The sequence below is a fragment of the Anarrhichthys ocellatus genome, unplaced genomic scaffold (assembly GCF_004355925.1).
Source record: "Anarrhichthys ocellatus isolate YVR2014 unplaced genomic scaffold, GSC_Weel_1.0 scaffold9, whole genome shotgun sequence".
NCBI classification, from domain to species: Eukaryota; Metazoa; Chordata; class Actinopteri; order Perciformes; family Anarhichadidae; genus Anarrhichthys; species Anarrhichthys ocellatus.
In genome coordinates this window covers 6,882,096-6,894,837 of record NW_022280039.1, presented here as the reverse complement: position 1 = coordinate 6,894,837, position 12,742 = coordinate 6,882,096, and the positions used below count along the sequence as shown (strand labels likewise).

General features: G+C 42.4%; 1 protein-coding gene across 3 annotated transcripts in view; it reads left to right on the top strand.

The window, feature by feature from the left end:
* Positions 1 to 265: 265 nt before the first annotated feature.
* tango2 (transport and golgi organization 2 homolog (Drosophila)) overlaps positions 266 to 12,742 on the top strand; it is a 15,111-nt gene continuing 2,634 nt past the window's right edge. The window contains exons 1-8 of one of the 3 annotated variants that reach the window (XM_031848907.1): positions 267 to 392; positions 735 to 794; positions 1,045 to 1,171; positions 4,808 to 4,896; positions 6,102 to 6,221; positions 6,381 to 6,498; positions 12,102 to 12,169; positions 12,346 to 12,496. In XM_031848907.1, the coding sequence (XP_031704767.1) occupies positions 1,116 to 1,171; positions 4,808 to 4,896; positions 6,102 to 6,221; positions 6,381 to 6,498; positions 12,102 to 12,169; positions 12,346 to 12,496 (602 nt within the window). In that variant the 5' untranslated portion in view covers positions 267 to 392; positions 735 to 794; positions 1,045 to 1,115. The other 2 variants (XM_031848909.1, XM_031848908.1) reach the window with 2 other exon arrangements.

The window sequence follows — 12,742 nt, the reverse complement described above, 5'->3', positions numbered from 1 at the left end:
CGGTGGGCTCCATTTTAGCTCTGGTCTCAACAAGCCTAGCCTAACATTTTAAACAATTTTACCAAAGCAACACCAATACTACTATAATACAAATGCTTTTATTTTTTAACTAACCGGAAAAGTAATTATTACTGTTTGCTGTTAGCTTGTGGTTGGTTTTATTCTTGTAAACTGACCAATCACAGCTTGATTCAGAGCCACACTCGTTTTGTGCATTGGCAGTGCCGGGGTGGGCGGTAATCAAGCCAACGCACTCAAAATAAATATACACGCCCGCTGGAGTGGCTAATGAGACGGCTGGAGACGCAAATCGAGGGCAGTTCGTGTGTACACTTCCTTTCAGTTTTCAACAGCAAGTGTAACGAGCACAACTAGCCGACACTACACAGCAGGTAAACAATTAGCGTAGAAGTTATTATTCGCAGTCCTACGTGCTTAACTAAGGTTAGCTAGGTGACGTTAGCTAAAGTTTGCTTGGTTGTTCATCTTTACGTAAATGACTGCAAAAATGCCAACGTTCGCTAGTTATTGCTTAGGTTGACAAGTTGTGCTGAAACGTTAAACAGTGTTAGCTCGGTTGTATCATCATTTAATAACATGGTGAATCGTGGACAGGGCTGAGTCGTGTAATTGCAGCCTTTGCTGTCATTACAGTCAAAAAGAAGGTCATGATAATAAACCTTTGTGATGCCAAGTCTAACACTTGCTATCCTGCACGTTGTTCACGTGCACAGGAGGACACAAAGCATGCACTCTGGAGGGTCCATTTGTTGTCCTACAGCTAAGTGCACTGTGTGAGTATTGAAGTGATCAATAGTGAAGTAACGTGATGAGTGCATTCTTAAGATATGGACATAAACAGTCTTCTTCATCCACATATATTCTCCATGGACACATACAGTTAATTATTGCTAAAACTTGAACACACCCAGCCCTGTTTTCCAACACTTGTTTCACAACCGCTGTCTCAGTTCTACAGTCATCCATGTCCTAATACACCAACACTAAACACTTTTTGGTTTATGTTGTTTTTCTCTTGGTCAGACATGACTCTGATTTGAAGGCAGGCGAGGATTGAGTGAAATTGTGTCATCAATCCCACAATCCATCCACCCATGTGTATCATTTTCTTCAAGTTTGACCCCCGGCCTGCATCCAAAAGTGCCTACAGGTGAGCAGTTTAAGGCCTTTTTTAACAAACATTGTTGCAAACATTCACATATCCTTATGAGAAAGTTCATGAGCAAACAAGGGAGCTGCCTCCAAACCCATGACGGAGACGATGGCTAACTGTAGAGTTCTCTCTGCTAGAGCGGTAGACAAATGTGTCTTTATGTACAATTTCACGAATGCAAAGTGTCGAGCAGCAACACCAAGATTAGGATCAACCATTATAAGAACCTGTGCACTGCAGTGTGTTTATGTAAACTTTTTAAAATCCTGAATTACCCACTAATCGGGGGCCATCTTGATAAACGATGTTGTGAGGCTGTTTTTCAGAAGATATCCAATATTTAGCTCAGTTTGCATCATACGGCTTCAGTGAAGTGTTATAAACAAGCAGCTACAGACCTCCTCGTGCCCTACCCTGCTAACTTCTTTCAGCGGGCGGCACAGACCAGTGCACTATGTGCAGTCGTCGTGAGTTATATGGTAATGTCAAGTCCAGCACGTTATAATCTCGCTAAGCTCGAGAGTGAACCCTCTGCCTGGCCTTAGTCCATCTCTGTCCTTCCCTCTGGGAGTCTGTCTCGGGAGATCACAGCAGAGGTGTGTGGTATGAGGACTGACTCAGACCTCAACCCGGGGAAAGGTGAAACGTACTGTGTCCTGATGTGGTTACATCAGTGCTATTTATAGACCACTAGTCGCAGAAGGAGTTTTTCCTTTTTCTGCAGCGATGTGCAAATCAAAAGGAATGTTCAGAATACTTCGGCTAAATTGGGTTTGAGGCAAGATTTCAGTTACATTAAGAACAAATGATTACACAGAACAAAATGACAGGACTATACCTCCGGGGGTTAAATGTGTTCATGTTCAGCATGAATGACTCAATGATAACCCACATGCTGAGATTTCTGTATTTCAAAAGTCATTTTCAACAGTCATTTATTAATTATTAATTCAAAGCAGTGCCACAATCAAACACAGTAATATGATTAAAGCTTATGATTTTAACACTTCCTTTAGAAGTGATTAAACAAACAGCAAAAAGTGTTTATCCCCTTCGGACTATGATGGTACTTATGGCAATCTGCCAATTAAAATGATGATGTGTGCTGGAAGCAAGTTGACATTTTGACCCAAACGCTGGCTTAAGAGGAAAGGTTGCGCCCTGTGGGAACATGAATATGCTCATTATATATATCACGGCAGCCTGTCGGTAAGATTTTAATCATTTTAATCATTTTAACCACGTGTGGCTCCGAGGATATCGGTGTCTGTTGGTCATTCCACCACTATGGTCCAGACTTAAACATCTCAACAGTTGTTGGATGGATTGACATCATTTTTTGTAGAGAGATTCATGGTCCCCAGAGGAGGAATCCTACCGACATTTGGTGATCCCGTCACTTTTCCTCTAGCGCAACCACGAGGTTGAAATTTGTGGTTTTGCACTGATGCATCCGGACGACCACTGGATGGATATCCAGCGTTCCACCAGAGGACGATCCTGATGACCAGGTTTTCGTTTATCGAGGGGATCATTTAAGATACGTATATCATTAGTGCTCGAGAGGAAAAGTCACATAGTCACCAAAAACTAACAATAAATGTCGCATTTTCCAAAATACCAGGTACCAGAGCAAATTGTTGCTCCAGTGGAAAATGTTCATGACTTTAATGCAAGATGAAGGGTCAAGGTCTCACAAAAATAGTATGGAGTGATCCCATTGGAAACATGAATATCCTTAAATATGTCGTTCCACAGCAAACCTGAAGGAGCTGCTGCCGCGCCCACAAACCGCCGTGTTTACTGAATAGACAAAGAATGTGAGTTTGGGTATTCAGGAAGAGCTTTGATGCCCCTCTGCCTCCCACCATCCCTCCAACATGATGCAGCTGGCTAGCTGTGATCAGAGCGGCTTGCACAGATTCTTTTTTTTTTTTCCCCCTCCGGATCTGATAGCAGATGCTCTCTCTGGTGTGGCATCATTAGTGTGTTCACTTTGTTTTCTGGAGCAGTGGTGGCTCACACAGTGCCATGGGAACAGGCTATCATTATCACTTAATGCACAGAGGTCGACCCCTATTAGGCCGGTTTGGTTTATCTGTTTGTTCTTAACAAGATCCAAGCTCCCGCACAAGATTAATAGGAGGGGGAGCATCGTCCGCTCAGGAAGAACATACAGCTATTATACAGGTCAATACGTTTCATTTGCTTTTTCTTGCTTTCTCTGGCCTGTGTAGTTTGCCCAGTGAGTGCTGCTCTGCACTGTTTAAATCTCAACGATCTCAACTCAAATTCTACGAATGAACAGTCAGTATAATCGACCGAGCTTGCACATGTGTTGGTGCTTTGCATGCTTTCGCACCATAAAATACGTAAGTCCATGATTCTCTGCTAAAATGCTGATTCGTGTTTGCAAAAGTCGCACGGTGCAATAGTGATGGGTGATCTTCTTCTCTGAGCAAAAGAATAATCGTTTCAGAATCGCTGACTGGGTGAAATGAGCTGGATGTGTTGCTTTGTGCCGGTAGTGAGCGGCTGGTGAAGGCGTGTTGAAACTTGATAGCTGGTGTTGCATGAGACACAAATCACAATGCAGCGTGTCGTTGTTAATGGACATAATGGCCCCGTTACCCACCGACTTCCTGATTAATAATGCAGGTCAACGTCTAACTGACGGGCAGGCTGTGGCTGACACTTCTCAGGCTGTTCATTCGTGGTAGGGGCAGTAAATGTTGATGCTGTAGCCTTGCTGAGCCAATAAAAACTGATAAAATACCTGGAACGGTTACTGACGCAAGGCAGGTGCAAGCAGCTTCGCAAGATGAGATGGTATGTCTACATCCGTCATGTCGGATGAATACATTTTTCATCTTTTAAGTAGTTTTAACTCCTTATTGTGCAGTTTAGAAAAAAGCATTGGCTTGTTCTTAGCAAATACAGTATATTCTAAATGCCATCATTTCATATGCATTTCCCCAAAATGTTGACACTTGTGTTATCTTTGGTAAGTTCTCCCCACTATAACTACAAATACAGTTCTGTGGGTTTAACATTATCATGAATTCTGTCCACATCCCCCACCCCTGTCTTAGTTGATTTTTACAATGCACTGAAAAGGAAATAACAAGCAAACGCACCAAGCTGACTGTACTACGCTGACACAGCTAGTACACAGAAACCGGTCTGTTCCTCTTTTGCTTTCTGTCTATAAAGACAAGTTGTCTGTAACTTTTATATTGGCGTGTCCTTTATCCGTCACCTTCCTTTTGATCCGCTCTTCTTTGGTCCTCATCAAAACCTCCTCCTCCTCCCTGTGCCCTTGGCCTCTTGTTTCCTCTGCATCGTCCTCAATCCACTTGCAATACAACCGTATACCGCAAGACTCCTGGACACATCGGAGGCCTTTATGAAGGCAGAGAGAGACTCTGGTTGTTACAGCAAATCTGTAACACGAAATCCCGGAGACCAGTCATCATGAATGAGTCTTTGATGATGGATCTGCTCTTGAAACTACCGATTACCTTCTTTAAAACCTCATTGGACTCACAGAATTAACAAAACTAACGGGACAACTTGTAAACCTCTCTCTCTCTCTCTCTTTCTCTTTCTCTCGCTCCCTCTCTCTCTCTCCAGGCTAATTTTGGCTGCAAACCGAGATGAGTTCTACAGCCGGCCGTCCAAAGCTGCAGACTTCTGGGGGAGCAACACTGAGATCCTCAGCGGTAAGGCTGTACATCTGAGTCCAGCTCACCGCGTCACTGCCTCGCACACTGAATGAAAACCTTCTTGCTCGTCTTCTTCAATGTTCGTCTTCTTCAAAAGTACACCGAAAGCAAATTCATACCAGTTAGTGGTGTTTTGAAGTGTCTCTATCTGGCCTTTATTTAAACAGATAAGTCCCGAAGGTTGGATGCTGCATACAAAACGATACCAAATCGGGCAACAGATGATATGTTTAAACGATGAAGAAGAATTTGTCTTCGTTCTAGACCAGTGGAATATGTGTTGGAGAATCTCTCTTGGCTCTGCGACTCTGTGACAAAGCAGCAGATGTTGGCTGTTTAGCCGTGTTTGACTACAGTTTTATTCAAAGCTAAATGGCTTTCAATAATCAAGGAAGAATCTGTCTCCTCCACCTCAGAATCCAATTCTCCTCCTGCTCTCCGTCACGAGATATCCCGACCCGTAGTAAACTATATTTAATTGACTGATGTCCAATACACATTATAGCCAAGCAGGGGAAATCAATCATCCTTTTTTTTTTTTTTTTTTTTTTTTTTTTTTTTTTTTTTTTTTTTTTTTTGTTTCTGCCCGAAGGAGGAAACGCAGAGATAGCCCCCATTGTTCATCAGTCTCCGTCTCCCCTCTGTAATAGAGGGGTCAGGACTCCGGTAGTGGGCTCTTTATTGATGGCTGCTTTTATGCGGCGTGACAGGAATAAATGGCCCTGCCTTATCGGCAGGTCTAGAGGGGTGGGGGGAGGCAGGGCCCTAAAGGAGACATAACATGACGAGAAGGGAAGTAAGCTTATAGCTCCCAGTGGGATCGGGCGAGCTTTCCATTCACTCCCCAGAGGAGCGAGACCATTCGGCTCTCTCAGTGGAAGTGGGACCCGTCTTTATTGATCACCGGGAAGTGCGGCGCACATGCCGTCCACCTTCTTCCATGTCATTTGAAGAGGTGGAATGTGGAAAGAAAACAACGGACTGAGTTTATTTAATTACTGCTAAAGCTAGACATGAGGGTAGTCCAATCAAAAGACATATTAAAGGATGTACTCCGTGTAAACTGTCTCTAATTTGTGTCTTTTTTTTATATATCAAGACAGTCAATTGAGTGTACTTTGAATGGCTACTAAAAGCGTGCAGTGTATTTTACATCCAGATGGAAGTCTGGTGAACATTGGAGCTGCGTTTGTGTTTACCAGGCCTGGACCTTGAATGTGGGAAGGAAGGCGGGTCATGGCTGGGGATCAGCAAGAGGGGCAAGCTGGCCGTAATCACCAACTACATGGAAGGGCGTCCCAATCCCGATGCACAAGGAAGAGGTGAGCCAGCCACGCCGCTCGTCAAATGCCTATTGTTACATCACACATCCACAGTCTCCTGTGAAGTATCCTGCATGTTGCTTACACTTCAGATTAGGCTGGTTTCATCGAGTGCATCATTTAAGAACTATTTGTTTTTTTACCTTTGTTGCTCCGCAGGATTTCTTGTGTGTAACTACCTGACGGACAAAGATGTGGACAGCTACTCTTACCTGAAGAAGGTGTCGGCGGAAAGCCACTTGTACAATGGCTTCAACCTCCTCACAGCGGAGTTCAAGTGAGTGAAAGGTGTGGTCCATCAACTGATGGGGCGGAGTCAGAGATGTGTCAACATCATGAGACTCTTTAGTACTGAGATCAGTTCCTCCGACTTCTGGCCTTACCTTGGAATAAACCGGAAAGGCTGCTTTTTCATCTCTTGCGTGCCAAGCAGGCAAAACTGAAAGAAAACCCTCAGCTGCTGAGCTGTGAAAGAGCCAGCATTCAATTTCTAAAGAAAAAACTGGTTCATATTTCAGGGTTTCAGATGAAGAAAATCTAGACGGCATTAAAAATAATGAGGGTTTTTTTCTTTTCTTGACTTGACTGAATTTGGTGGTCTGGTAAAGGAGAGAAAATCAAAGTGGGATTAGTGCACACCCAGATAGTTGTCATGGAGGAGGCTCCTGTAGACAATTGGCACGGAAACAAGTCTCAGTTTCTGCCAGCAAGAGGTTGATGATTCAGCTCCAACACATGCCCCTATCTCACTGTATCCCTAGTGGGGGTGAGAAGAAAAAACAAATCAGGGTTTCCACAAAGGAGTTTGGTCTCATGATCTGTGGATCCTGGTAACATGGCCACAAGGAGGATCTCATCTCAAGGCGGCTTTTCTTCTGCTGGTTCAGCCCTTCTTCCACATTTGTTAGTCTTGGTTTTAGGGTTAGACAGAACACATTGGTTTTCTGTTGTATGAGACACTTAATCAAATCTATGATGTCAGCTAGTCATTGCCACCTACCTCCATTTATCGAAACAATTGGTCCTTGATTTTCACAGGTGACAGAAATGACGATTGTCGCTGGCAGATTGAATCATCCGTAGCTGAGTAAATAGTTGAGCTAATGGTTGAAATCTCTCTCTGGCTGACTTGTAATCTTTATAACTGACTTGTTGTAAGAAGAGAACCATGAGGTCTTAGTTCTGGACTTGATTGTCTACACACATGCATTTTAAAAGACTGAAGCTAAAGCTACACATCCCGGACAAAAAGTCAGAGAAAAGTGGAAGAAATGAAGAATCAGCATTGTTATTGTATTGCAGTGTAGACTTAGTTTGTCCTACTATGATGAGGAGAACGTGAGATCAGATTGTCCACTCCTTACTATTTTGCTCTTGTATTTTTGGTTTCTGAAACGCCAAAAAAAGATAGCACCCTCCGAACCCTTAACATGTTGAGTGCCCCTGTATGTATGTATGTATGTATGCGTGTATGTATGTATGTGTATTGGCTCTGTCAGCACTGTTGCCGTTGTATGCGCTGTTAGCGCTTGTTGAGAACCTTTATGGAGGCAAAAGATATGCTCTGAATTCCATGTAGAGAAACTTAAAAACACATCACAAAGTATCAGCAATTTGCAGCCTCATTATTATTATTTCAGCCTTTGAGAACGACTTTTTTTTCCTCTTTTCACATGGGACTAAACGGCAGTTAGATTGCTCTGCTGGTCTTTGACAAGACGTTGAAATATCCTTGTTAAAACCGGGAGCTGTCGTTACACCTGCACTGCCCCAGTGGCATTCCTCTTAAATGAAAGAATATTGTGCCACCCGACGCTCATGAGACACCAGGAAACGTTTATGTCCTGATAATACCTTATGTCTTCCACTTTGACTGCAGCTGTCAAACCAGAGCCTCGTGCTGTGTATGTACCGTGTTTTTCGCTCCTCAAATACCCATTTGACGGGCGCTGCTTTCACTGCAGACAGAGATGACACTCTTCCTAATACACAGCGTTATTACCAGCCTATTTGTTTTCCACTGTAGTGAGCCCGGCAACTCGCATGAAAGCAAGGCATCTGGTTTCTTTCCGAATCAATAACAACATCTGGTGGATAGAGAGTAGCACTATATTACCATTAGAGGATTTGTCATTCATCTTGAACCAGCACATGATTCATGATTTTGGGGGGGGGGGGGGGCAGGCACCATTTTAAAGCATTGTCTGTATTCACTCTGTATTTTTCAGAGTGTGTGATCACGCTCATTGAGATGCAATGAGGAGAAAGGGTGTTCACTTAATACACAACCCAGAGAGGCATATAAATATTTCAGTCTGGCCATGATTTAAGTGTTTCTCCTTTTTAATTGTGATGCTTGTTAATCCATTATAGCCTTGGTTAATAATCTATGTGGTTGATTTGGTCCTAACCTTCTCTCTGTGTAGCTATTACATGTACATTTTAGTTTTAGGGATCTTCTTTGCTTTATACTCTCAAGGCTGAAGTCAATGCCCAGATATTATTCATTTCATTGAATATCTCTGTGTTGTAATTCTTGGCAGAAACTTGTTTGAACTGAACAAGACAAACAGTGGAGCATCAGATATGCTCATTCCAGAGTATGTGGGGTGGATGAACTCTCAGCATTTTAAAGAGCTATGAAGATTTGTTTTTCCACTATTAAAATGACTTATTGGGAAATACTAATCTCTTTGAGTATAATAGAACATGATTTAGTACTGAATAGAATTAGCAGTAGATGCTCAAATAGCCTGCCTTGTTCATAGAGTGAATCCAGATGTCCAAAAAGTGCCACAACAATCGAAATAATGTTACTTTTGGCCTTATAATTGTTTGTGTGGGGAGATATTTAACATCAGGACCAGATCTGAATGCCACTACATCTTCATGCAGTTATCTTCCCATGAAAGTCTGTCTGATCCTATGAAGGCTAACTTTTCTAGGTCATGTGTGATAAGATTTCATTAACAAATATTATGGTATTCTGTTGTATTTATCAAGTCTGCTGTCACCTTAAGGTCACAAACAGTAGCTGATGAAATGGGGTACTGCTTGAAAAGTCAGTATAATTTAAATGATATATTTAATTTTAAATGAATAGTTTTAATTGAGTTTATCATTTTTAATTTGTATCTTAACGTGACAAGGCTCAGAGTCAGCAGCCTTGTTAGCATCTCTGTGGTGTTTTGAGCTAAATGCTAACACCAGCATGCTAACTCCCTCACAACGACATGTGTGTAACATGTGTGTAACATAGCAGGTATAATGCTAAACATCTTAGTTTGAAAGCATTTAGCCATAAACCAAAGTATTGGACAAAGTGAAAGTTTTAATCTGATGAAAGAGCTAGATGAAAAGTCACTGCATCACCAAAGGTATTGAAATTAATCCTGAGGGGGACGTCAATAGCAATACTAAATTTCATGGCAATCCATCCAATAGTTGTGGAGCCATTTTACTTATATCTACAAATGTCAGTTGTGTGAATGTGCTAAAGGAGAAGTCAGGGAATCTCCAAAGTCATTCATCCTCTGGGCACTATGGATGTCTGAACCAAATCTTATGGTTACCCATCCAATAGCTTTCCAGATATTTTACTTAAAGGTGGACGGACTGAGAATGGCTCAAAATGCACCCAACACCATTTCCATGTCTTTAGTCTCTGCACGTGTGGGTATACACACACACATGTGTGTTTGGATATGGGAGTACATGCTGCCATTACCCAGGAGCCCCCACCAACATGCCCATCTACATTCTGAACTGATCATGTCGAAAGCTCATCCAACCATCTCCAGGCAACTCCACCACAGCTGGCGATGGGGAAACTGCTCCGAAGCCTCAGTATAGAGGACTCTTCATTAGATCGTCTCCCAGCCAGCATACTGATTACCTCTCTTACCGAGAGATCTGAAAAAGCCTGACCCCCCCCCCCCCCCCGCACACGTCCTCTCTCTGCCCAGTGGCCTTGACCTCCTGCTGTTCCCTCATCTCAGCCCAAATCAACCCACAGCACACCTGATGTGACTTTCTATATCCGAACCAGTATCAAATAGCAGAAATGGAGCTATCTCCCTGCAAATCCTCCACTTGCTACCACCATGGGCAAAGTGTGGACATAAACACCGTGCTTTTAAGGTGTCGTTGAGTTCAGTATTCAGTAAACTCAAGCTAGTGTTCCAGACATTTGTTTGCCCACAGAAGAAAAATAACAATGGGTTAAAAGCTTTAGACTCTACAGTTTTCCTTCAGGTTACAGCACCATCTGGTTCCCACTGGGCAGCAACTGTGTACATGCATGTATGAGGGGTGACTGCTGTCACCCGAGTCAACATTGGCCAGTGTTGCTGTGTTTCACAGTCACCATAGGAACACAGGAAAAGCAGTTGTTTATTCAGACTGGTCAACTGCGTTTGCCTAAAACTTAGAATCAATATGAAAGACTCCGGGACATTTACACTGGACAGAGGAGTGCTTGCGCAAACACTAAAGGACAACCTCTGTTTGTAGACAAGCAGAGTTCAGCACTAATCATTTGTTGTGTTGTCTCAGATAACGATCCTCACTTCTTCCTTCGGCCGAGGACAACGAGAGGCATTCCTCAGTAGTCTCATTTTGATAAGCAAAAGAACAAAACATACGGGAATCTTCCTTTACATTAAGTGGTACATGTTTTGTGTGCGTAATAATTTCAACCAAATAAATACATCTCAAATAGCTTCTTGAAACACTAAAGCCACTTTGTAGGTGAAGTTCATGTTTTTCATATGTATTCCTTCATATTCTGTAGTCGTCTGGGTTGAAGCAATTTTCTAAAAGATCGGTTCAAATCTTTGGCTCCAAGGATAATTGACCAATTGTGTGTCTATAAAACCTCAGAAAATAGTAACACGATGAAATGCCTATCATAATTCCACAAGGTTGACATCTTGAAATAGCTTCTTTTTGTCTGACCAACAGTTCAAAACCCAAAGATATTCAATCTACAGTGATATAAAGCAAAGGAAAGCTGCAAATGGTCACATTTGAGAAGCTGGAACAATCAGCCGATTGGCCTTTTTAGCTTGAAAAGTCAATCATATTGCTGCGTTGATTCTGTCAATAAACGTATCAATTAATTGAATAAGTGCGTCATCTCCAAACATCAGACATACAATCATTGTCGATGGGTTTTATGGTAAACATGTTCTGCTACTGTTGATGTATAGTAGAGACCAAAGGCCGATCTGTATTTTGACTTTTAAAACTAATAAAGTTTGATCCCAGCAGCACATGCTGCTCCGGTCCTAGCAGCTCTTCACCGGGAAAGTTTCCAAGTTCGATGTTGAAACGGTGTTGCGCCACATTTCAGATTGACTAATGCCACTGGTATGGCTGTCATAAAACTGACATCAAAAATGAATTCCGCTGCTGGTTCAAAGGATTTGGTCATAATTTATTATTCACTCTCCTGTACCAAAGCCGTCACAGATGCCCTTGATGTCAGACAGATTTTTCCGACTGAATAAATCCCCTCTAACTGAGGACTTAGCAAAGAGATCTAACACCACAACTAAATGGTTTTGTGCTACTCGTAGTTGTTTGCAGCGCTAATTTGTATTTTGAAGCATTCTTTTTACCCAGTTGTTCCTTTTAGGAGGGTTTTAATGCTGCAATTGACTTCGCTGTTACGTATTTCCCCATTTGAATCGCCTCTACAAATGAAACGGGCTTCTTAATTCCTGTTTTCCAGGACTGCAAAGAAAGTTGGAGGTGCACTGTTCATCGTCTCTCATTTTACAGGATCCCCTCAGGAGTACTCCTTTGAACATCATCGTTGCTGTAAATGACAAAGAATCATGCAATCTGTACTTTTCCATCTTACTGTGTCCCATGTAGAGCCAAACAAGACAGTATGTGTTACTATGGAAACAGAGGCAGCCCTGAACCCATCCATCTAAAACCAGGTCTGTGTTTTTACTATGGTCGATGTAGAAACTGTGCTCTCGGCCTATGGCCACGTTCATGTGTCCATGTTGATCTCGCTCTCAGTGTCTATTAATGTATCGTCTGCCACAAGGTCTCCCTGACAGAACTCATGAGTGTGTGTCTGTGTCTGTGTTCTTCAAACGCTCCTCAACAGGAATCTATGGCTTGAGTAACTCGCTGCTGGACGCTCCGTGGAGGAAACTGCTGCGAGGCAAAAGCCACTTCACCAGCGTCGTCAGCGACCAGTCCCTGTCCTGCGATGGACTGGTGCAAGAGCTGCTCAACGTCCTCAATAATGAGGAACTGTGAGTGGCGAACACCCACTTAGACATTCCCTCGCAATGAAACATTTTATTCATTTTAGTTTGTGAATAATCGTATAAAAAATACTAAAAATAAGGCTTCGGGTTGGATGTAAAGCTGTTTTATAGGTTGAATATGAATTAATTGACATCGATGGTGTCATGAATGTTGACATGTAGAGGAGAGAGAGGGATATACTGTATGTATGTATGTATGTATATATATATATATATATATATATATATATA